Source organism: Papilio xuthus, unplaced genomic scaffold (genome assembly GCF_000836235.2).
Source record: "Papilio xuthus unplaced genomic scaffold, Pxut_1.1 DF828952.1, whole genome shotgun sequence".
Taxonomy (NCBI): domain Eukaryota; kingdom Metazoa; phylum Arthropoda; class Insecta; order Lepidoptera; family Papilionidae; genus Papilio; species Papilio xuthus.
Window position 1 is genome coordinate 4,775,101 of NW_013529697.1, and position 24,385 is coordinate 4,799,485.

Consider the following 24,385-nt stretch of genomic DNA (forward strand, 5'->3'; position numbering starts at 1 on the left):
CAATCCCATTTTACAAGGACACCTATTTAATTCAGTAATTGAGGTTATTACTAAAAAAGTCATTTCATGGTTAACCTATCATTACTTAAAAAATAACGCTGCTGAAATAAACACACAGAAATGACAATATAACACATTAGTAATTAAAAATATCCAAATTGAAATAAAAACATAGTTAAACAAAAATTATATCATTTTAAAAACATTCTTCTTATTTTTAAATTTTGTAGGAATACTATAAAGTCTTCCAACACAACTACAACTCCTAGTACTGGTAGTCAATTCATATTAAGTGAGTCCCATGTTGTTTTGTGCGAAGAATTACTTAAAGCTAAAGAAAATATAAAATTGATAAACCAACATTATTTAAAAATGTATAATAGATAATAGAATAATCACTTTCTTGGCAGCTTCATTTTATTTAAAAACTAGTGTACCTACATTATTATTTTAACTAATGATGAATCTTTGAGTTCCCTGTATTTCCTATATGCTAAGATTCTAGTTACTTATGATTTATTAATACAAAGTAGATTATTGTAGTGTACTTATAAAAGTTAACGTCAGTGCAGTAGCAGCTGTGCTTGATTAACTAATATTCAATTGACCTAGAGGTGCATCGGGTCGTGTAGGGCGACACGACAACGCCCTCAGCGCACAATTAACTATCATAGCGAGGACATGCTACTGCATACATAGTTAACCGTGGCCAGTTTTGACTTATTTAAGGATGTTAACTAACAATTTAGATAATTCATCATCAGTCCACCATTCGTCCCCACTGAGAGGCTCAGAGAATAATCTATCTACATCAGGGGTGACTAACCCACGGTGGCCCATAACGGATTAGATAATTTGGTGTACAAAAATTCTAGGAATATTACATTGAGTGTCGGATCGGCTCATAATGTTATGTTACTGAATAATTTTATACTTCTATAAATCATAGAAGTTTTATGCTTTCGGAAATTTTATAAGCTTTTATTTTTCAATTTAAAAATTAAATGGCTTGTCATGTTAAGGACTTACTGGCCTTGAACTATATTTATGAAGGAATAGCTGTCGCTCGTGAATCTGTCCGCGCGGAATACAAAAAAAATAATGAGTAACCTAGACTATGATCTATATGTATGCAAAATTTCATCGAGATCCGTTCAGCCGTTACAGAGATATCTTCAAACAAATATGCATCCATCCATCCGTCCACCTAAACATTCGCAATACTTATTATAGGATCAAGTACGTTTAAAGTTATTTAAATTTGCATGAGATTGTATCATTCTTGGTTCGTTAGCTTTAGCAACGAATTCATTTCATTGAACACGTGGTGTCATGTCAACAGTTCAGCGGAAGTGACGCCTCTTGACTACCACTTAGCGTCGAATAACAACCGAAACTGTGGCCCAGGGTCGTGTGACTAACGTGTCAGTTAGATAACGAAATGCTCGGACACGCTCTCCATATGTCTACACAAGGACCCAACAATAAGGGCAAGCATTTGGCATCTGTCCAGTAATGCTATTCAGTATTAGCGACATTTTAGACATAAGATATTTGAACTAACAACTTAGTTCTTGTTGCAGTGAAAATCTTCGTTATTATAATGAAATGTTGGTTTATCAATTAGTATAAAAACTACATTGACTACTAAATTTTATGATAAATAAATTGTCAGTAAACTTACCAGCTCGCACATTAACGTCACGGGAATGAATGGTGCCGACGGGGTTCCTGGCTAGACAAGCATACACCTGAGCATGTACCTCTTGACGATAGTCCTCCGCACGGAAAGGTGGGAATACGAGGTTTCCGTTCGGCAAAACCTAAATATAATAAAAATATTTGAAGAAAACCTGCACTTACATATTAATTTCACTCTAAACGCGAGTTCCAAATGCCGTACAGATGTTTATAGAACATTATTGCTCTCTTTTTTTTAAAAAGAGTGAGTGGAATAGTTAAGTTCATCATCAACAGTCCACTATGCGTCCCCACTGAGAAGTTTAAAGCCTAAGTCAGGGGTAACTAGACCATAGTCAACCACGCTTCCCCAGTGTTATAAATGTCTAGTCTGTACAAATTATTATAAACGAAATTATTAAAAAATTACCTGTCGCAATCCGGGCACATCTCCAACAGCGGTACCATCAGCTCTAACCCAGATGACGTCAGGGGTGGGGGATCCGCGTGCAGCACATTCAACTACGGCGCCGGTCGTGTTGCTAAAATCTACTCGGTTTGGGGGTTCCTTCATGAATATCGGGCCGATCGTTTCATCCTCGCAGTGCACTGCTCCTGAAATACAAAAGATGCATTAAATACAATGTATAAAGATAATAGTAGTCGTTAATTCATGCGGTTATCTGTTTGCGATAGACAGACAGAATATTTTCATAGCATTTGTAGTTTTAGAACATTCATCGCTGAATATTCAGTTTATTATTGATAGACATTTGAATTCTTTTTTTTTGTTTTAATTAAAAAGGATTATATAGCATGACACTTTAGTCATCAACATCGTCAAAGACGATCAAACCGTTAGGGTAAAATCCTATGTTTTGCAAAGAAGATAGGCATATAATCAATGTAAAGATATTCAAGACTTGTAGGAGTGAAAACATGTTGGTAAGATAATACGTAGCTCCGGTTGCCGGTCTAGGCGCCAACTTGTATCTAGACTTAGATCAATTTTCACCGCGACGCGCAACACAGGCATGCAATGCATTGTAACATGCAACACGCATCAAATAAACTAGTACCAACAAAGTAGTGTGAATGAAATCATTATGTGATGTGTTACCTCTGTTTATAACTATGATTAATTAAGTTCTGTTTAATTGCTTTAAGCATATTAAAGTATAAAACAGTCTTTCCCAAAGTGGGCGATAACGCCCACTTGTGGGCGCTGCAGGTCTCAAGGGGGGGGGGGGGTAAGAAACCCAGAAAGAAAATGGGGGCGTTGTGTAGAGGCCTTGGGGATGATTTGTAATTTTATTTAGGTAGGAGGCCTCATAGACAACGACTGCATGAGCTCTCGACTCTCAACAACAACTAATATGAATTAAAAGATTGCTTAAACTCTAATATGGGGGCGCTAAAAAATATTTATTCTTAAAGTGGGCAGTAGACAAAATAAGTTTGGGAACCACTGGTATAAAATATAAGTGAAAAAATTTAAACGTAAAAAACGTCAAAAGTACAACCAGGACTTTTAGATATGTTTCAACGGTTCTGTTGATTAGAGATACATGAAGAATTGTGTTATATTCAGATAAAATTAATATCTTAAAGTTGTGATGCTTTAAATATGTAATTTTATTTGCAGCTGCAAAGCTCTAGAATGCATTTAGATATTATATAACATTTAGTGAATATGACTGACTAGATTCAGCAAGAACCCAGACCTGTAAATGGTACGATAAGCATTTTAAAAATATGGTCGATAAATAGTGTTACTTATTTCTTTCTGTGAGACAAAGATAAAAGAGTATGTACTCTTACTATGTAGTAAGATAATTAATAATAAAACTGTAGAAAATCCAAAACATTAACATAAATGTCTGGATGAATAATTTTGAAATTTCCCATTTATAAATTTATGTAAAATTAAAAAGGCAACGGTAAAACTTAATTGGAAATTAAATCCAAGATCGTTTCATACAATAATATAATAGGAACTCTGCCAAATGCTATAACGTCCACGGTTCCTTATGAGAGCAGTTTACAGATTTGTTTCCATTAGCAGTCATGAATATTTCATTCGTTGTAGTTTTTTTATATAATAATTAAGTATATTTTGTGGTAATGACGAATAAATAAAAAAAATCTCTTGTCATTATTATCTTTGCAACAAAAAAATCAAATTACAATTCAAGCTGTTTCCTAAAATGTCTATGTTTTTATTCCTCTCTTTATTGGATGATAGTTTGTGTCCTTTTCGAAAGTAAATTAACTTGTTTCGACTTAGAGAAGTGAATAAAATAGTATACAGTTTAGAAGTTAAGAATGGTGCGAGCTAAGAAGGCTAGACGTATGCAAACTTGCACCAGTTAGGTTGTCGACCCAGTTTCTAATGACGTCCCGAATACAGCTGCATCAGCGAATGCACGACTCTTTCTAACATTTTTACAAAAACGTCTCAACAACTAAAATGAAATCATATTAAAGCAGTTTATAACCGACTTCAAAAAGGAGGAGGTTCTCAATTCGTCTGTATGTTTTACAATAGAATAATCAAAGTAGTAGTAAGCCCGCATTTATAAGCACAAGTAAAACATTGTTTAAATAATAAATTATGTTCGCACAAAAAAGTATACATAACTTTTGTAGGACTAATCCTTATTCTACTCTAGTTAAGAAGAGATTAGTCTTAAAGACTGATTAAGACTTTTTATTGTCTGTTCTGTCCACTTTAAGCCTTTGTTAACGGTAAACTTTTATTTTATTTTTATAGTCATTTGAATTTAAACGCACAAAATTCCTAATTATTGTAATATTGAATGATGAAACAACTGGCATAATACAAAACATAATCTGTATAAATAAATCAAGTTATAAAAAACATAACACATTGTACTTTAATGAAGTCTGAGCTTTTGTCCTTGAACAACTTGATTGCTCAATACCGCGTTGCGACGGCTGCTTTTTATAGCAGTCGTTTTCACATCATCCGTGGTTTTTAAAACATGTCATATCTTAAATATATTCTACCAATTATATTGCAATAGATACCTATAAAAAGAAGATTTACTTGAATTTACTAATTATTTTAGCATAAAAATGTAAAAAGTGACTAAAAGTATAAAATAAATAAAACATCATTTTAAATTGTTGCATTGTGATCTGATCCAGTATTTCCTACTACAACTTAATTGTTTGTTAGCATAACCAACTATAGAAATTACTACATTGGTACCATTACGAGGAACGTATGATAAATGCAGTCTGGACATAAACAAGAGCACGTGTATATAAGTAATATGCGGTCCATTGACGAGTGACACGTAATTGATCGCGTCATTGTCAGCATTTTGACGTGTCATTCGAACACACTGCAGGTGTGGTTCGTATGAGATAAACCTTCCACACTCAAAATTCGCCTAAGCAGTCTCTAAGTGTAGATTTCCTGTATTAAATTTAAAAAATAATTTCTGAGATTGATAGTAAGTATTCGACTGATTTACCGTGGGTTTCTGAGACCAACAACCACCTTTAAAACGTATTGTTATTTCTGTTTTGTCAAAGATAATGACAGACATAACGATATGTTTTATACGGAGATTTTAGTCTCAGAAAGTAACGGTTAATGTTATCAAAAAGACAAATATTTCTTTTAAAATTAACAAATTAATTACTTTGTTTAAATTACAGAACAATCTAGATTATTTTAAACAAATATAAAATTTGAAATATGTTTCACGTCCTATTTTCGGACATCCGCTGCAGTACATATTTCTAGCTGTTTGTTTAGGCGTTTAATGTAAGTCATTTGTCGCCATACTTCAATGTGTTCGGAACATAATTACACTCGTTGAACCCCAAAAATAACCTTTTATATCTCGGAAAGGGCAGAACACGCCATGATGATTTTGAATGTGTTCAAAAGTGAAAAAAATCAACGTATTTTCCGTACCCACTGATCAATAAAACACCTGCCTTTGTATACGTAAATCCGTAATATATTGATGTTTAATAAATATGTTAGAACATAAAGAAAATGTAAATAAAAGGTTAATAAACTCTTTAACAATATAAAAGACGTAATTTTCACATACATTTTAACATAGAAAAAAGATCCCATTGCTAAAATCTAATTGAAAACTATCAATTAAAAATTTTCAAAGCAGTTTTATGACATTGAATATTATAAAATCTAGTATTAAAAACATTCGTTTATTGTTCCCAGCTACATTAGTAGCGTGTCTCAAAGTAAACTGAGATCATTCGTATTTTATGACTCATCTCAATTCTTTTATCCACTTACAAAGACTGGAAGTACACTGCGGTGGAGTATTTATAGTTTGAACGTTTTACATTGGCTTTCGTCAAGCGAGCAATCCTTAAACAACTAAAGTAAAATATGGTTAAGTAGTCGGTAGTTAACTCATTAATGTGAAAGGCAAAGTAAGCTCAGGTACAAAAGTGGCTTTTATTCGAATTACTGGTTTCGAGGACGACCACAAAAACTAGTAACAAAAGGAACAAAAAGAACGCAGTGATGTGCACAGGGTTGCCAGATGGTCTGTTTGCGACGGACAGTCCAAATTTCCATTTTACAACACTAGAACAGACTATAAAAATCCAGGTTCACATTTTACATTTTTTACTGCGAAAAGTTAGACTGATCTATTATTTATAGACAAACTTTCAAGGTAGATCTTTAAATTGATTTCCAGTTAATGTCAAATTAGAACTTCAATCGCTAATTAATAGGAGTTGCAGTAACAATTTTTTTCACTAATTAGGACGAATTATATCCTTACAAAAACAGCTCCCTATGTATATTCACATTTTGTTGAATTTAGTTCGTTAGACACATTTTCAATTATAATATAGCTAAATTGAAAGATAAGATATGACAATTTCATTGATAATTGATGTCTCCCATCTCTCCCTAGCTGAGTACAATGTCCGTAATTTTCTCAAGCAAGTGTTGGGGGCCTGGGTTGCGTGCGAAGCGACAGATGTGAACGGCGGGCACGGATTGGCCGGCGCGGCAGATGCGCTCCACATCTTACGGCGCGGAGGGCCGCATCGGAAATGATTTATTATAGAACTTGCAATGATTTGATCTTGTTCCAACCGACATCACAGCTTCCACGATGTTCTCAGTTCATGATGATGAGATGATGCGCTCATGTCATGGACCGTATTTTTTTCTAAATGTTGTGTATTTCGCTTTAAATCATTAGCCTCAACAAATTTAATTTGGAATTCTTTGTCAATAGCTGAAAATATGAGGAGTTTCTTATTATTTCGTATAAATGTAAAAAATAGAGTGTGTACGGAACCCTAAAGCCGTGGGGAACCCATTGTTTAGCATGTTATGTTATTGTATTACTTATTTGCATTATGTAGGCGTTGACCTTGTCAACAAGTTGTTACACATTGGAATTGTTACAACCGCAACATGTTTAGTGAACGCTTTCGTTATCTTGCGTTGTTTATTTGTGAAGTATATTGCATTAAGTGGGATTTATTACATAACTAGCGAACGCCCCCGTCTCTGCCCGCGCTAAATTAAAAAAATACATAATAAGTAGCCTATGTGTTCTTGCAGACTATGTTCTATATATGATAAATTTTATCGAGAACTGTTCAGCTGTTCTAGAGATAAGTTCAAACAAACATGCATCCATCCATGTAATCATTCGCTTTTTTTAAATATTAGCAAGATATTTTCATTTTAATTTATCAAATACACAACTGCTTCAATAAAAATTGAATTTTATTTCCTTGGATTGGTTATTCATGACTCGATTTCTCCTTGCATTGAGTCCTAATATAAAATTTAAATATACCAATTCGAACTGCTAAGCTAAATCGTTAAAAATCTAATCATTTCGTGTGTGGGATAACTTTGATTGTCTTTATGGAAGTTATGTCTAACATTTTAACATGTTTAATATCAAAATAAACAAGAATGAGACAAGCGCTATTTGCTTTAAGCTCGTGTAAAAATTAACACTTCGGTTAAAAGGGGTTATAAATAGTCGGAGTGAAATGACTGTTTCGTTAGCACACGCTAACTCAGCTGTTTGAATTCTTAATTCGTATTTGTTGCTTCAAATATAGATCTATATTTTTACTTTAAATGGAATGGGAAAATATTTTTTCTTTCCGTGCATCCTCTCCTCGGTTGATTAAAGGTAGGCAACGCATATGCAACTGCGTATGTCTATGGGCAACGGTCACTTCGCTATATCGGCGATTTTAGGCGGCCGTTCGCGCTTTAAAGAGATAAAAAGTTTTATAATGAACAGTGAAAAATGGTAGAAACCTTCATTGTTATCAGTAGCTCCCAAATGGTCAGACAAACTTTGAAACATGTATTTTTTTTTTCGTTGTGTTGAAGAAAAGAAATGCATAAAATTTTATTTCGATTCGATAAATGCGAATTTAGGTACGCGTGACACGTTCATTGACCCAAAAATGGTGCATTTTTTAAAGATTTTAGTACCAACATATTATATGCAAAATTTTATCACACATTCACAGTAATAAAAACAGTAACGGAATGTTTTGTTAAAACATATGATATAATTTCAAATTGATCACGATTGCGTTACAATTAAAAAACTCGAAAATTTTGTAAGGATGATTTAAATCCTATCAAGTTTAAGTAGTAGTTAACTTTTAGTTGTATATATTTCAATTGACCTAACCATTTCTATGTTTTGTTGGAAGTATAAGCTGACGATCGACTAAGTTATGTAAACTAACTTACATTATGCCAATATGAAAATTAGTTCTGGAAAGTTTGAATTTTACAAAACATTATTAAAAAGGACAAAATCTTAACGATATGCAACTTGGGAGGCCTATACTTGGTTCGTTATCTGACGATTGTGTGGAAATAAATAGGGGGACATTAAGGTCACTTTGTTGTACTTAATTGATAATTTCATTAATTTTGGCACACATTGACAAATATAACCTTTGACGTGACCACTTATTTTATAATATTTTAATGTTCCTTTCAACATCTTCCAAAGATAAAGGTTGGCTTAAAAAATGATGCAATCAATATTTAGATTCAGATATTTACAGATATTTTTATAAAGTTTTACTAAGACCTTAACTTTTTCAAGCTTAGTAATCAGTTCCAAAACCTGGCAACTGCATAAAGCGACCCGTATAGTTAAAATATATTCTAAGTGCCTATAGAGTTGTAGTAAGAATAGATAAACAATCACTTGACCGTTGACTACTTAATGAATGGAAGTAACAAAAACTTCATTGTTCGTCCTCAAACTGTCAGGGTATATTGACAATAGGAGTTTGCCTAATAAATATTTACCAAGAGTACCACAGAGTAAAGAATGCGTGTCCCGTGTTGTAATCTTTGTTGTTAATATCCAGTGCGGCACGCGGCCTGAATTTTGTAAGCATCCAGCGGATACCTTATCACTCTGTGTTGCCAGGTGAAAATAATTTACAAATGTTTACCCTAAGCATATTACATTTAAGGAGTTTTCTTTTTTGTTACTTATAGGTATTCTTAAGTACTTGTGTCTAGAATTTTTAATAATGGAATTTGGTAAAAACAAACAAGTTTGGTATTTATTGTCTCATTGCGTTCTATAGTGAGCGAAGAAGTTTAAATCAAGGTCAAACCTTATCTTCTCGCTCACATTTACTAATCAATCATAAATCATGCATTTTCCTATTCATGAATTATAGACTCTACATTGTTTATTTATTTTAACTAGCCCATGTGTCTTTGTTTCATTGAATTTTTGCATTTAGTGTTACAAGCCGTAAATAAATTGGAATAGAAGACAACCGTCAACGGTATATCGAAGTAAGTAAATGCAACCATTTCGCATCGCACAGGACAGGGATGGGTTCGCTGAACTGACAGCCAACCTCCAATAATGGAGAGGCATTAGGTGAAGAAATGCAATGTTCAAATTCTTTAAGAACAGTCGTGTACACAAAGGAAGTAAGATAGTAATGATAAATGAAATCCAAATTGGCAAACGACGGAAGCACCACTCCTAATTAATAAAAAATCAATGTACAATGTGAATAAAATACAACGCGAGGTGAATTGAAAACGCAAAACGGTACACACAATGTGTTTCACGAAATATGTTAAGAATGTAAACTAAATTATACAGAGAAATGTTTTATCAGAACATAATTTTATGACAGTTTAAAGCTCAACCGTTAGTTTGTTCCTTTTGTAAAGTATTACGTATTTTCGTTTTTCCAAATTGTGACAAATTTGTTTACAATTTCATGATTTTCAAATTGATTTCTAGACAAAGGTAATGTCAGTTAAAAATGTAACACTAAAGGTAATGTAGAGAAAGTAACTATTTTCATATCGTTTTAGGCTATTAATATTAAAAAAAAAGTTTATGGTTAATGATATTTTTAGTGATTCAATCATCGATCATCCATTTGAGTGAGATGCGATGAATGAAATTTAAAGACCGTAAAACATTAGAGTACGTTAACCCCAAAGATACTACACGACTACCGAGTTTTATCTTATATCTACGCTCTTACACCGTTTAAAATTTTGAATGAAGTAACAACATTATCTCTGTAAGGTAATTATTAGCATAGTGCATTGTTGGTAAATACAGTCAAAAAATATAACAAATTATTTAAAAAACAAACGCATATATAGAATGCTATTGCTCTGAGGCATAAGGACAACATTAATTAAAGCTATAAATCTCATTATTTCAAAAGACCGTTAGATTCATCACATATTTACCGTGAAACGTTAAACTAATTAAAAACTCCGCGTAGCACCTGTCGCTCCAAACTTGTCGCGGAGAGAATTGAGTCTGCGACTGTACTTGTATGCTAATGTAACTGATAAGCTTACCACCTGCTCCGAATTATGCATCCAATGTACCTGTTGCTTCTTAATCTGCTTACTGTACTTTTTTATAACTCTATCGTCTTTTTAAGCTTTAACTGATGGCAGTTAGAGCATACAACTCAGTGGTCACTCAGGACATTTTTAAATAAACTACATTAAGGCATTGATTAAGAAACATAGGAAACAAGGCCAGCTGGTATCTAGATGTCACAGTTCTAGACCGTAGATGTATCCATAAAGGTACCTATAGATACCTCTACTGGATCAAATTGAAACTCTATCTATAGGTTGTACGTACTCTAGACCTAGACAACAAAAAGTTAGGATTTTTTACAGTATTTTTTAGTATCTTTAAATTTACATTTTAATATGTGGTAATTATTGTTAGTACCTTATTTGCCACTAAGAGCCGAGTCGAAGACCTCATCCAAAGTCATGTATTTCCTATTCTATTGCCTTTCCCTTTTAGAAAAACTGTGGAAACGTATAAATAACTTGCTTTATTACGCATTCTTTGTATTATAAATGCGTTCACAACGTAATAATAGTTGCCTGTTATGTTGTTGAGGCGTGACGGTCAAATAAAATATTAGTATCCAATCGCCACTTTACGATAAAATAATTTTCCCGTATCCTTTTTGTAAGCTAGCTTATTTCTCGTATTAAAAACATGATATCGTATTCACTAACATTTTATTTCTGTAAATATATGCAGAAAACAAGCGGGTTTACAACAATTCGAAATCGGTTTGTGTTGTGCAAGTTCCGATTTTTACGATTCGTTAGCTTTAAAATTATTAACGTCCGCCTATTCGTAAAATATTGCAACAAAACAAAACACGAATCCAGAAACTGTTAGCGTTGGCAGTTTGTTATGCAATCGATGAATAAATTTTATGGTAGTCACGACAGAGTAGGTGTCGTGTGACTAACTAGCCCTTAATTAAAAGTAAAGTTAAAGAAATATCAATTTTATATCATTGTATTACGGTTCACTTTATAACATATGCATATATATAATGCAAGCTGAAACTGTGACTTGAATAATTAAATACTACGACTTTTTTGAGTTATAGATGTACATAAAAAATAGAATTAAAACAAAGATTATTATTATTATTAGAATGCCTAAAAGTTTGAGTGAAATGGCCAAAAGTTTAATACTAAATGTGCATTATAAACTAGTAGGTTGGTAACTGTAGCACGTTGAGTCACCGAATGACCCATCCAGTGTTCACTTTATTGCCTTGATCCGTCTTTGTTTAACTTGTATTATAAAAGGTTACATTTAAAGACCTGTCTCTAATCGAAAACCTACTGTAGAAGGCGTTTTTACATTCACACGACGGCAGAATAACCAATCACAATCCAATAAACATTAGAAACACTTAATTTGTTTATGTACGAAATTGTAGATACAACCGGTTTACAGCCTAACGCGATAAAATAAGCAACTAGCAGACACATTTCCATGGCTCTGTGAAGTCAAGGTCGTGGCCTATGCACCGGCCGAAAGGCCAACGTTCTTTTGTGAGCTGCCCGCTTAACTGGATTCAAGCTCGCCCACACGACGCCCAGGCTAATATTTACGCCAATCGAAAATAACGTAGGATTATCGTGAAACAGACTGTTGCAAAACAGATTTATCTTTGTTACATTTACATACATTTCACAAAATATTTGCATCCATATACTTAGGAGAATTATACATTAACAACAGAATGAAACTTAGAACGTTATTTGTTATTACAATCCAATGACTGAAATTTCGTCCTACATATCCTTTTTAACTTTCGCCCTCCAAGATAAAAAAATAAGTTGCACAACAACAAAATAAAACAAGTTTTGTTTCGCCGACAAAAAATACGTTTCAATTTGGTATGTGCTCGTAAATGCTTTCTGTTTTTTTAAATACTATAATATTATAATTGAATAGTCCAGTCAGTTAACCTTGCTAAATACATATCAACAACGATGCCTTTTGCAAACGTAAATCTTTGTTCTTTTGGTTATTTATCTTAATAATATTGTAAATGCGAATGTTTGGATGAATGCATTAGATGTTGCTGAAATTTGGCATAGGCTACTATTTTTTTTTTTGATTCCACGAGAACGGAGTTGCAAACGAACAATTAATCAACAATGATTAAAAAGAAAGGTTATATTATGTAACACAATATAAAATATCAGAAAAAAACACACTTAGTACTGAACTAGCTGTCGTTCGCGACTCCGTCCGCGCGGGAAATTAAAAAAAACATTTAGTTGCCTGTGTATTCCTTCAGACTAAGTTCTACATCTATGCCAAATCTCATCGAGATCCATGCAGCTGTTCTGGAGATACCTTCTAACAAACATTCATACATCCATCCATATAACATAACATTCTTGCATTTATAATATTAGAAACAAAGCTTCAATATTTAAACCGTGATATAATGTATGGAGTGTACGTATGTACAGTGCAGATTGTACACCTAGTGTTGAACGCCTTGCACGCTTTGAAATGGTAAGGTCGGCAAATTTAGCGAAAGTGTACTGGGATACAATAATAGTGCCTACCCTAAAGTATCCCGACGTACTCAGGTCTTTATCTGTTTATTATTAGGTGACGGAGTTCTGCTCGTTGCATTGTGCATGGAAATTTTTCTGTAACTGGAATACCGTGAGCGAAGGCGTCTGTACGCCTTAGTACGGCGACAAAGGACGACCCGACAGTGCTACAGTACAAAGCAATGGAGAGCACTATGTCAAACAAAACCTCGCTGAGTTGAACTTTAAGGACTTTTTGCTACATATTTCTTTACAAAATGAAAAAAAAATCCTTTTCAAAAATGAATTTTACTTTTGCAATTCTTTAGTCGCTTTTAGAACTGTCATTAGTAGCTAAGTGACACAGTTATAAAAGTGACAATGAGTTGAAATAAGAAACGTATTTTTGTTTGTTGTATCTTATTATAGAAGCTCGTGCTAGAAGATGGTTCACGACTATAATAAATCCGGTTGGAATCTGTCATGTTTTTCAGTTTTAAACCACTATACATACTCATTTGTACTTCGAAGTGTGAAGATTAGGCGTCATTTGCACAGAAGCGTATGACTAAGTGGCAGAACGTTTACAACACTAAGTTGGTAACGAGACGCTTAGAATACGTAATGAGACGGTGCTGATGACCCATCGATTGACGGTCATGCGAACGTAAACATCATAAAACAAAACTAATTTACTTTTATTTTATTTAACTGAATTCAGGGTAAAATTTGTAAGTAAAATACTAGTTTTGCATGTATTTTAATCTTGAAATCTGTAAGTTTTAGTAAAAAGTTGTGCGGAAAAGTTTATCTCCGTCGCAGCTGCGGTATCGATCCCGTCTGCATCCAGACCGCTTGTCTCGCATGTAGTTGTAATAACGATTTTGTTAAAACTACAACAAATGTCTGCGAAGTCTATCCGTGAATTTTATTGAATAAATATTTGAAAAAACTTATTAAACTAACTTTTTTCATTGTTTTCATTACGACTTTGAAATGGCGTAAGTTTATCAATAGTATTTAAACGTCCAAAATTGGATTACTTTTGGTTAGTTTACCTTATTTATGACACAATTAGTGGATTATAACAGTCTTATAGAATATACATAAAGTTAAATTGTGTGATTTAACGTTCACAAAGACAAGAAGATTCACTTCCTCTTCCTATATTTCTCTGTCCATTTCGTAGTAATATTCTCCGATGGTTTCTACGTAATTTTTACTCGTAAAACAACTTACCTATAGAGAGCAGGGCCACGAGGGCGGTGAGTACGGGTAACATCATGTTGACACAGTCACTCAGCACTTCACAAATCACTTTTGTCACTTTCAGGGAAATAAAATCAAAAATGACGTGAATAAAAAACAAAAAACTTCACAGGCCGCGATGCGGCCGGGCGCTGCCCGAATCTGTAACAAATGGAAATAACGTTACATTTAACTGTGTAAATTATACAATACGATAAATGATGAAATGAAATCAAAATTGTGGCGATCTTTTTTTGTTTTAAACTTTTGTTAACTCGAGTTGCAAAATGTCTGGAGTGCCAGTTTTCTTTTTAAGAAAAATATTCCATCTACCCACGTTATGAAATCAACTATAATTATTTATCTATACTTATTAGCTACCATGTTAACCTTTTGAAAATAGAACGATAGAGTGCAAACTTGTGTTTGATAATATTTAGATTGCGACTGGCAGGAAAATACAACGAACAATAATATCCTACGACGGTGTTAAAATCAATGTTTGTTTGTTAGCTCTTCCTCTTGTCAAATGCTATCGCTGAAATCTGACCAATGTATGTTAAACAACGATATTTATGTTGTTTGTTTACAAAATTACAGAATAAATTCGTAGAATTAATTATTTAACTTGGTAAATAATCAAAAAATATCCATCGTTAAGTTTAAAGACAACGTAACTAAATTGTAACTCTAGTTTGCGGTGTACTAAAAATTGCAATATTTTTGCAGATTAATAAATGGATATGGTTGCCTTATTGACTTAGTCTATAGAATAAGATGACTGATGACGTGTGACAACAACTCTCTTCTAGAGTGTAATTCTCTCTCTCTCTCTCTTCTAGTTACAATGCAATATATTCAAATCCAGAATATTTTAAAGTCAAAGTATGAGTAAAGTGTGGGATAACAATGTGCTATGGACGATCATGGAAAACAAACACATTCCATGCAGCTACGATTTTCTCTTATAAAGGTGAACTCGCCAGACGAGATGATGACATTGACCGTGTTAATTATTCTGTTACTCAACAGGCAAACATAAAATTGCTAGTAATTAAGTACATTTATGGGCATAAACTTGTTAAGTCCTGCCTTCAAACGTTTGTGACTATACGCGTGATATAAATGGGAAGCCGGATGCAATTTATTAGCCCATTATTTGCAATCTTGGCAAGCTCGTAGCTTGGAGCGAGAAATATGTGACATGTGTTGCTCTGGGCCATTTGGTTCCCTACGGCTCGCCAATTTACTCTGGCCTAACGTAATTTTTAGACCGGAAATATTTTACTACGAATTGTGTCACAATGTTTCACTATTACTCAAAGTTTCCTAACTTGAAGTCAGCTTTTAGTTATTAAAAAATTTGATCTTAATAAAAAAAATGAAGAAAAAGAAGTAGCGAAAGTAGTCGATAACACATATCTACCATTACCTACGACAACAAACATTGCTGATAAAAATTACGCCGATAATATATCTATACTGATTAGTATAGGAACTAAGTCAAGAAAGTAAATCTGACACAGTTTCACTGGCTTTTTATAATTCAATAAAAAAGTTCGGATGTTAGATAAAGCTGACTAGAAAGTTGTACCGTTATGTTGTCAAAAAAGTATTAAAAGATTTCTAAAATATCGAAAAAAAAACTAACCTGCTGTATCTGCAGTTAATCTTAGGAAAAAATATTTAAGTCACAATGGATCAGACAATTATTTTCATTTTACCATAGGTTTCTGAGTAAGGTTTTTTAATTTCGTTTAGTATTTGGCTCTAAAGATTAGATTCAATTGTAATACATCTTATTCTCAGATTTTCAGGACTACAGACAGAGAGTTTGAGATATATTAAATTTTTGTGAATATGTTTCGGCAATGGAAACGGTTCAACAAACTAGTAGGCAAACGGTCGTCAACTGCATGTTTGCAGCTTGTAGCCTAACGCCAAGCATAACTAAAAGGTCGGTAGGGAAAGCGTATCACATTTATACGAATATAAACATAATATATTGTGTTACTGCAGAGGTAAGGCACTTTCATAAACCATTGTATAGTCTGTGAATGCTTCAGTTCACCTTATTCTTCCACAAAGTTGCTTTATCTAGCTTTGTCATTTTCTAGGCAATACATTTTGTAACTGTTGATATCAGTACCAAAAATGTAACCGAATTAACCGCATTTAATTTCAACTATACCCTATGTGAGCTCGCCGGCGCAGTAACCAATGACGGAAAGGTTATTTCGGGCTCCATTATCCAGAAATGGCCACGATGAGTTTATGTTTGGGTTTCACAAGAACTTTTACGTACAGAGGGCGCTGCGGTGATTATTATAACGATATACCTTTGTCTTAAAAAGGTTTGTTTGTTCATACTAGTGTATTATACACTTTGTTAATCTTATCATGTAGAGTTAATAAAAAATATGTTCTCACGTTTGTAAATCATTGTTTTTTTACTTTAGTAAAAGAAACTATAATTTTGTCTGCTTGTTAAGTTAGGAATTTTACGTTGTTTTGTTAAACATTATAATCGTTACAGGTTATTAGATCTTTTCATAGATGTGTAGTCGTTATTTTGTAGTTGCTGATTGCACAGTATAATGTTTAAATTAACAAATACTTATTTACCTTATTGATGTAAGAGTGTATGCTATTACTATACATGTATTTGTGTGAAGCCGACTTTTATAGGTCAGTGCGTTTAATAAGTACTAGTGCGGACTGTAAACGATTTCACAAGGTTGAACATGTTATATTTGCATGTATCAGCGAATAATCCATAACCCACTGTTATGCTTATATATCATTGGTCTATTTAGTTTCATCATCTCCGAAATAACAGCGACAACACTTGGATTTAAATTCCTCACTTTTTTGGGTTTTCCTTGCCCTAGAAGAATGTCTTCAAAGTCGCCCAGACCTCAGGAGTTTTAAAACAGACCTTACCATTATTACGAAAAGCCGAGGTCGAGCCACAATTCCACCAGCAAGTAGTCTTCATAGTTTCATATAAAAAACCAAAGCTTGATTGACCACAAACTCTAGAGACCTTTAGTTATTTTTTTTGCTGCCAATATCTAATAGTACATCTATAAATTATGCTCGATAGCTTTAGTGCATAAAATGCAATCTTCAAGTACATGCGAGCGTCGTTGGGTAGCATAGTATTCTTTGGATTTTTATGTAAGTTACGATCACTATTAGTTTGGTAAGGGTGTACAAGAATAAATGGCTATCAGCGTTATGTTTTATTGGTCATAATCGTCAGTAGCTCGTTGCATTCTTCTTGTAAGTATAAATTATTCAATATAGATTTATAGACACGGGTAGTTGACCTGCAATAAACTCGACCGCTGAAATTTGAGCTGCCACTATCATTTGAAGTGACCGTTTTCGGGACCTTACCATGCTCTAAATCTCCAATTAAAGAAATGGTGACTAAATTAAATCAAAAACAAAACCTAGTTAGAGTACTTTGTACCCATTCTTCTTCTTTATAAGTCAGTAAATAAGTTTGCATTTTTTTTTCAACTTCGACATAACGAAACCCAGGTCAAGTTGTTGGATTGTATTAATTCAAATGATAAAATGATTACCAAGGAAATATCTATTAAAAGCATTAAGATGCAATAAGAAGTTCTCGATAGGTTAGAGTTCGAGTCAATACGTAGATGTAGTACGTTATAGATAAGACGTTGAAAGATATCGACTCGCGAGCCGGCTGTCTGGGACTCCGTGCCCTCCCCTCTCCCGGGAGGTACTCCCTCTCTCCCGGTCCCTCCCTGACTACGCACACATTGATAAAATCATACAGGAGAGTTGGGAATGAAACGATGTTAAAGTCAAATATTATAACGAATAAATCGATAATTGTTCTGACTGACTTACACGTTTAATGATTATTTAAACAGTCCCGTAATGTAAATTTATTGTACCTTAGTGTCCACATAACTACTTTAAGTGCACTTGTCTCATAGTAGTTTAAGTTTACTTAATAATAAGTTCCCTTTCGTAAAATATCATTGTAGTATTTGTAGAACTATAAAGAGCAAGGAAGTGGCCTAATACCTGAGACGAATTGTATTTCGGAACTTGGCCGACAAAAAAATCCCACCCAGACCACATTTCGACGATTGCACCTGCCACTGCAGTGCAACGTGCTTGAGAGAAAACATTTTAAAAATCAATATTAAGTTTAGTATTTGTGAACCCAGTATTAAAAACTCAAGTCCATTTTTACTACGCATAATTTTATTCATTCGGTTCAATATGAATTAAAGCCCTCTGAATAGAGAGGGGTGAAAAAGTAATTTTGGAAATACATCCACTGGCATTTCACAGCCGGAACAAATAGGGGAATGTGCCAAAGCCATCCATACCGAATTTATTAGGAGAGCACTCGAAATAATTACTTTATTAAAAATACTTAATTTACGTCGTTTATTTTCTTTAATTGGAGAAAAACTGCATCACAAATGTTACTGTAACTCACAAATATTTTAAAATCTTAGATTATTTAATAAGAACTTTACTGTCTACTACGTTATATAGAGGATCGAGTAAAATTAGTCCTTTATTTAGCTATGTACTGGCATTTGGAGCCAGTCTAGAAATGCGACTGATAATTTCGCACGTGTAGACATGGGATGTTGTCCCGGTCTATTCATTCCTAAGCCGGCTTCCCGAATACTTTAACGTCGTGGTACGGGAGTAAGGCGTGGCCATTAATTTAATACGTACGTTGGGCCATATGTTAAATTTAACCGCCGAATTCTGCGGCGCCATTTTGTTTTGTATCTAAAAAAAATCTTTTTTTGTCTATACAATTGTTATAATACTACTTATTAATTATGCTCCTTGTTGACTATGCAGTGGAAAAATACAGAATTTCTGAATAAATCTTTAGAAATGACAAATTAAATTGAATAATTATGAGATATGAATATATATATTGACGATTATAATTTTTCAGACAGGAAATTTTGTTTTCTTTTTAATATGTTACAAAATCATGTCTGAATAAAAAAATTTAAATGCAATACTTTTCTATCAAGTTGACTTTATAAATTACAAGATTATTTATAAAAATGTATGTTGATATAATTTTCATCATTATCGCGAAAATTTTATCTTTATCAATGATTTCAGTAGTTCACGCGAGCGCATGCAAAACAACATTGACTTATTTTATACCTGCCTGTAGTATAAATTAAATATGTTACGATCAATGTCAAATTATATATTCACGTTGAGATGAAATATAATAAGGAAATAGAAAAGATCATTTCGTGATAGTAGCGAGCCTGCCTACACTCGGTCAAGACAACTTCGTTATCGATCGACGTCGAGCGTCCGTACGACCGGCGTTATTCGCGAAAACGGATTTATGTGACAAAAACAAACAATGAGTCGTAGTTTTTATGAATAACATGGTTTTTACCTGCGAGATGAAGAAGGCGCTTCAGCGCAGCGGCCACAACACTTTAGGACACAACACACGCGATAAGACGAGAGGCAGCGACCGTCTCGTCCGAGCTAACAACGTCGAATGAGTAAGTACGTACTTAGTTGTAGGCGAGACATGAACGGGCGATGACATCCGTGCGATAAGGACATTCGAATGCTGTCTCAGTCACACAAAGCGCGGCGCAGGACGATTGGAATCGGGAACGACGCACAAACCCGAAACGCCGTGGGGAGCCAAAAGGACAGGACCTTTTGAAATGCGCACGCAGATTTTGTCGCTCGTTGCGTGTACACGCCGCATGGCTTTTACAATTTCCCATGATGAATATTGAATGGTTTGCAAAGCAGTAACCTGCTCTTTTCAATTAAAAATTCCTTTCAGTAACGAGTAGCCTGAAATTTAGAATTACTTTTCACAAATACATATATCTTCAGTCGTTTAACCTTTGAAGAGCTGAAACGAAATTGGTGTCTGAACTAACGTTTAGCTATATTGGTAGTTTTACCCAATCCTCAAAAAAAAAGTTTTCAAAAATCAAAAAAAAATCTGCATATTTTTCGCTGAAATTCGGTATTGCATAAATTTCAGGAAAAACAATTTACATTTCTCTATCAATTTCCACAACATTTTAAATGAAAATAACAATCTCTAGTAGTAATCTTAAAGTTTAACCTTTTGAGAGCCATTTGGCCTCAACCGCCATTTCAAATTAGGAAACTCTTGCAATAGAAAAACAATTCTAATTCAAAACTTTTATTTCAAATACCATAATAAAAATAACAAGTATAATTATTTTAAACTGTTTAATAAATACATAGCAAATCTGTGGCAGTGGTAATAGAAAATATACAGATTATATAATATGAAATTTGTTTGTAAATGTTGCATTCAAAAATAATTAACTTACATATGTTATATAATATTATCTTAAATTTATTTCTCATTTGGCTTTTTTGTAAGACATAGATATTGTATGAAGGCTATTTAATTTAGTTTATAAAAAAATATAAGTCTTATTATTGCTTTTGAAACAGCACTCCTTGTCTTATAGATTTATGGCACAATTAAATAAATTCGTAAACATTCAAATTAATAAGAAAAAAGGTGATAAATTAAAAAATATAAATTTATTAAAGAAGGATAGGAACTTGAAACTTTTAAGGGACTTAAAATTAGTAATTTGAAAACAAAGGTATAAAAATGTTCTCGGAGGATCAACATACAATTATTTATAAACTTTTTTATGTAGCACAAAAATATATAGCTGCCTATATTATGTGTAAATAAATATTTATACTTAAAATATATTAGTTCAGAAATTATATTAGACACCATTGGACGTCCCGTTAGTACATAGCAAAACTGATTTTTTTTACATAAAGTTGATTAAAAAATATAAAGTAAATATCATAGATCTCATTGCTTTTTAATATCTATATCCCAAATCTTTCTACTTTCGATTAATTCTATAAATATTTTAAAGACGTGAAAATTTTACAATCAAACACTAGACATATAAATTTTTCCTAATCGAATTCGATCATAACTGTACCAAATTTTAAATACATCAAAACTACAATAATAAACTCTAAACAGTAGCAAATCTACTATGCTAATAGCGAATTGAATAAAATTTTGAATTTTTAATCTACGGTAATATCAAAGATGACAAATATGTACTGACCTCTAAGATCTAACCACTGGACAAGCTATGCGCGTCTAATTTTGTGCCTACTCGATTATAGAAACGCAACATCAAATAGATATAGATTAGGCAATAGTAACCGCAACTGGCTCTTTTTGATAGGAACGAACGTAAAAAAAAGTTGTTATTTTCAAACACCGACCCGTCCAGTGTTTTATCAATAAAGGTCAGTGTGAATATGGCAAGTTATGCTTAACCTAGGCAGATTCATGGGGTGCAGGCAGTTTCTCCCAAGATGGCTCGACGCCCCAGATCTCACGCGCGTACTCCGCTATGGTGCGGTCAGATGAGAACTTGCCGGATGATGCGATGTTCTCGATCACCATTTCAGCCCATTTAGCCGGATTCTGTTGAAACAAACAACTTGTATCCATACAATGGTATAATGAAAAGATATTTTTAAGATCACATAATTTTAGCAATAATGTCCACGAACGACATCATGTAAGTTAGGATGTCGGCGATTAAAAGGTTAAAATTCCAATAATGTGCAACAAACTTATATATATATATATATATATATATATATATATTACAAGTTTTCCACCAAATTACATAATATCGAATGGGTAGTAAATAAAAGTGTGTGTACGTACCTGGTAGACGGCGGCGACCTTGTCCTGCGCCTGTATGTAAGCGTCGTAGTCAGCGAGGTGCAGGAAGCGGTCGTGGTGCAGCAACACATCCGCGAGGTGCGCGAACTTGCCCGGCGCCTCGGGGGAGAAGAACCCGCTGCGGATCTGCTCGATGCACTGCCGCAGCTCCGGACTGCGCTCGTAGTACTCGTAAGCGTTGTATCTGAACACATCAATATAAACAAATTATTACAACTAAACTAGGTGTCACCTGGGGGGAGGCAATCGGGCTAACTGACACGCCCCCAAGGATAATAAAAAAATGGAAAATAAGTACTGTCTTTGGTAATGACAAATATAAATGTCGGCGACGTTCTCTGACACTGCTTAGCGACTAAACTCGTCGGGTTTCAAAAATGTATGTTGCTTTGTGTACAAAAGAATACGTCTAAACTAGTCTTGGTGTCTTCGTAAAACAAAAAATTGCAGTCTGCAATAAAAATATACAATTAAATGTTACCCTCGCTTCTGGAGAGCTTCCACATCGTCGACTCTCATGCCGAAGATAAACATGTTGTTCTCCCCGGCCTCCTCCGCCATCTCCACATTAGCACCGTCCATAGTGCCTGGCGGAAGATAAAAATGATTATGTATTAAATGTTCTGGAAATAGATCTGATCAGAACAGTATCTTCTAGGTCTCCTTCCCAGTGGCTACTGATAAAGGTAGAGGAAGAGGTGAATTATTAAGTTTAAGTTGGAGGTCCCTCAGACTGACCGATGGTGAGGGCCCCATTGAGCATGAACTTCATGTTGCCGGTGCCGGAGGCCTCTGTGCCGGCCGTCGAGATCTGCTCGCTGAGGTCCGCCGCGGGCATGATGCGCTCCGCCAGCGACACGCGGTAGTTCTCCAGGAAGATCAGCTTCAACTTGTCACCCACGTCCGGATCATTGTTCACCTAGCGTACAAGGTAAACCTTCAATTTTCAATTTGACAAACACATTTGGAGATAATGTAATGAAAGAAAATAATAAACTTACGGTGTTCCCGACTGCGCAGGCGAGAGCGATCATCTGCTTGGCGATGTAGTATCCGGGCGCGGCCTTGCCACCGATCATGACGGTGCGTGGAGTGATGGCGGCTTGCGGGTCGCGCTTAATGCGGTTGTAGAGCGTGATGACGTGCAGGATGTTGAGCAGCTGCCGCTTGTACTCGTGGATGCGTTTCACCTGGAGGTCGAACATGGATGCGGGGTTGATCTTGATGCCGGTGTCGCGCTCGATGAGGGCCGCCAGGCGCAGCTTGTTCTCCTGCTTCACCTTCATGACGGCGCGTTGGAAGGCGGGGTCCTTCGCCCAGCGCTTCAGCTGCTGCAGCTTCTCGAGATGCACGGTCCACTCGTCGCCGATCTTGTCGCAGATGAGGTCCGACAGGCCCGGGTTGCAGAGCAGCAGCCAGCGGCGGGGCGTGATGCCGTTGGTCTTGTTCTGGAACTTCTCCGGCCACATCTCGAAGAAGTCGCGGAAGATGGTCTTCTTGAGGATGTCGGAGTGTATGGCGGCGACCCCGTTGACGGCGTGGGAGCCGACGACGCAGAGGTTGGCCATGTTGACGCGCTTCTCTCCCTCCTCCTCGATGAGGGACATGCGGCGCATGCGGTCCATGTCTCCGGGCCAGCGCTTCTGCACCTCCTGAAGGTGCAGGAAGTTGATGTGATATATGAGCTGCATGTGGCGCGGCAGTACGTTCTCCAGCATAGAGCAGGGCCAGCGCTCCAGGGCCTCTGGTAGAACGGTGTGGTTGGTGTAGGCGCAGCACTTGACCACGAGGTTCCAGGCCTCGTCGTAGGGCACCTTCTCGATGTCGAGTAAGATTCTCAGCAGTTCAGGAATAGCCAGGGCGGGATGGGTGTCGTTCAGTTGTATGGCGACTTTTTCGGGCAGGCTCTCGAAGGTGGTCCTTACGGCGTCCCTGCAGCCGAACTGGGAGGCCTTGTACCTGCGGATGATGTCCTGCAGCGTGGCGGCGCACATGAAGTACTCCTGGCGCAGACGCAGCTCCTTGCCCTCGAAGAAGTTGTCATTGGGGTAGAGCACGCGCGAGATGTTCTCGGCCACGTTCCTGTCCAGTACTGCTTGGATGTAATCACCAGAGTTGACTGAAAACAAATACCGTATACTTCAATCAATCTAACAAGATTGTGCACTGCTAATACTATCATAATATAAATGTTAGATAAAATAGTGATTAACATTATCTAGCGTTATTTGACATTGGATGAAATAATTTTAATATGTTAT

At 35.1% G+C, this 24,385-nt stretch overlaps 2 protein-coding genes across 2 annotated transcripts in view; both read right to left on the reverse strand.

Annotated features, from left to right (window-relative positions):
• Positions 1–19,867, reverse strand: part of Dscam1 (Down syndrome cell adhesion molecule 1) — a 63,682-nt gene extending 43,815 nt beyond the window's left edge. Inside the window, 4 exon segments of the mRNA XM_013321837.1 lie at positions 1,685–1,823; positions 2,111–2,295; positions 14,333–14,503; positions 19,779–19,867. Of these exon segments, the coding sequence (XP_013177291.1) occupies positions 1,685–1,823; positions 2,111–2,295; positions 14,333–14,378 (370 nt within the window). The 5' untranslated portion in view covers positions 14,379–14,503; positions 19,779–19,867.
• Positions 19,868–20,913: 1,046 nt separating this feature from the next.
• The window catches only part of Glyp (glycogen phosphorylase), an 8,680-nt gene continuing 5,208 nt past the window's right edge, over positions 20,914–24,385 (reverse strand). Inside the window, 5 exon segments of the mRNA XM_013324266.1 lie at positions 20,914–21,857; positions 22,107–22,308; positions 22,606–22,711; positions 22,863–23,043; positions 23,126–24,299. Coding sequence (XP_013179720.1) covers positions 21,708–21,857; positions 22,107–22,308; positions 22,606–22,711; positions 22,863–23,043; positions 23,126–24,299 — 1,813 coding nt within the window. The 3' untranslated portion in view covers positions 20,914–21,707.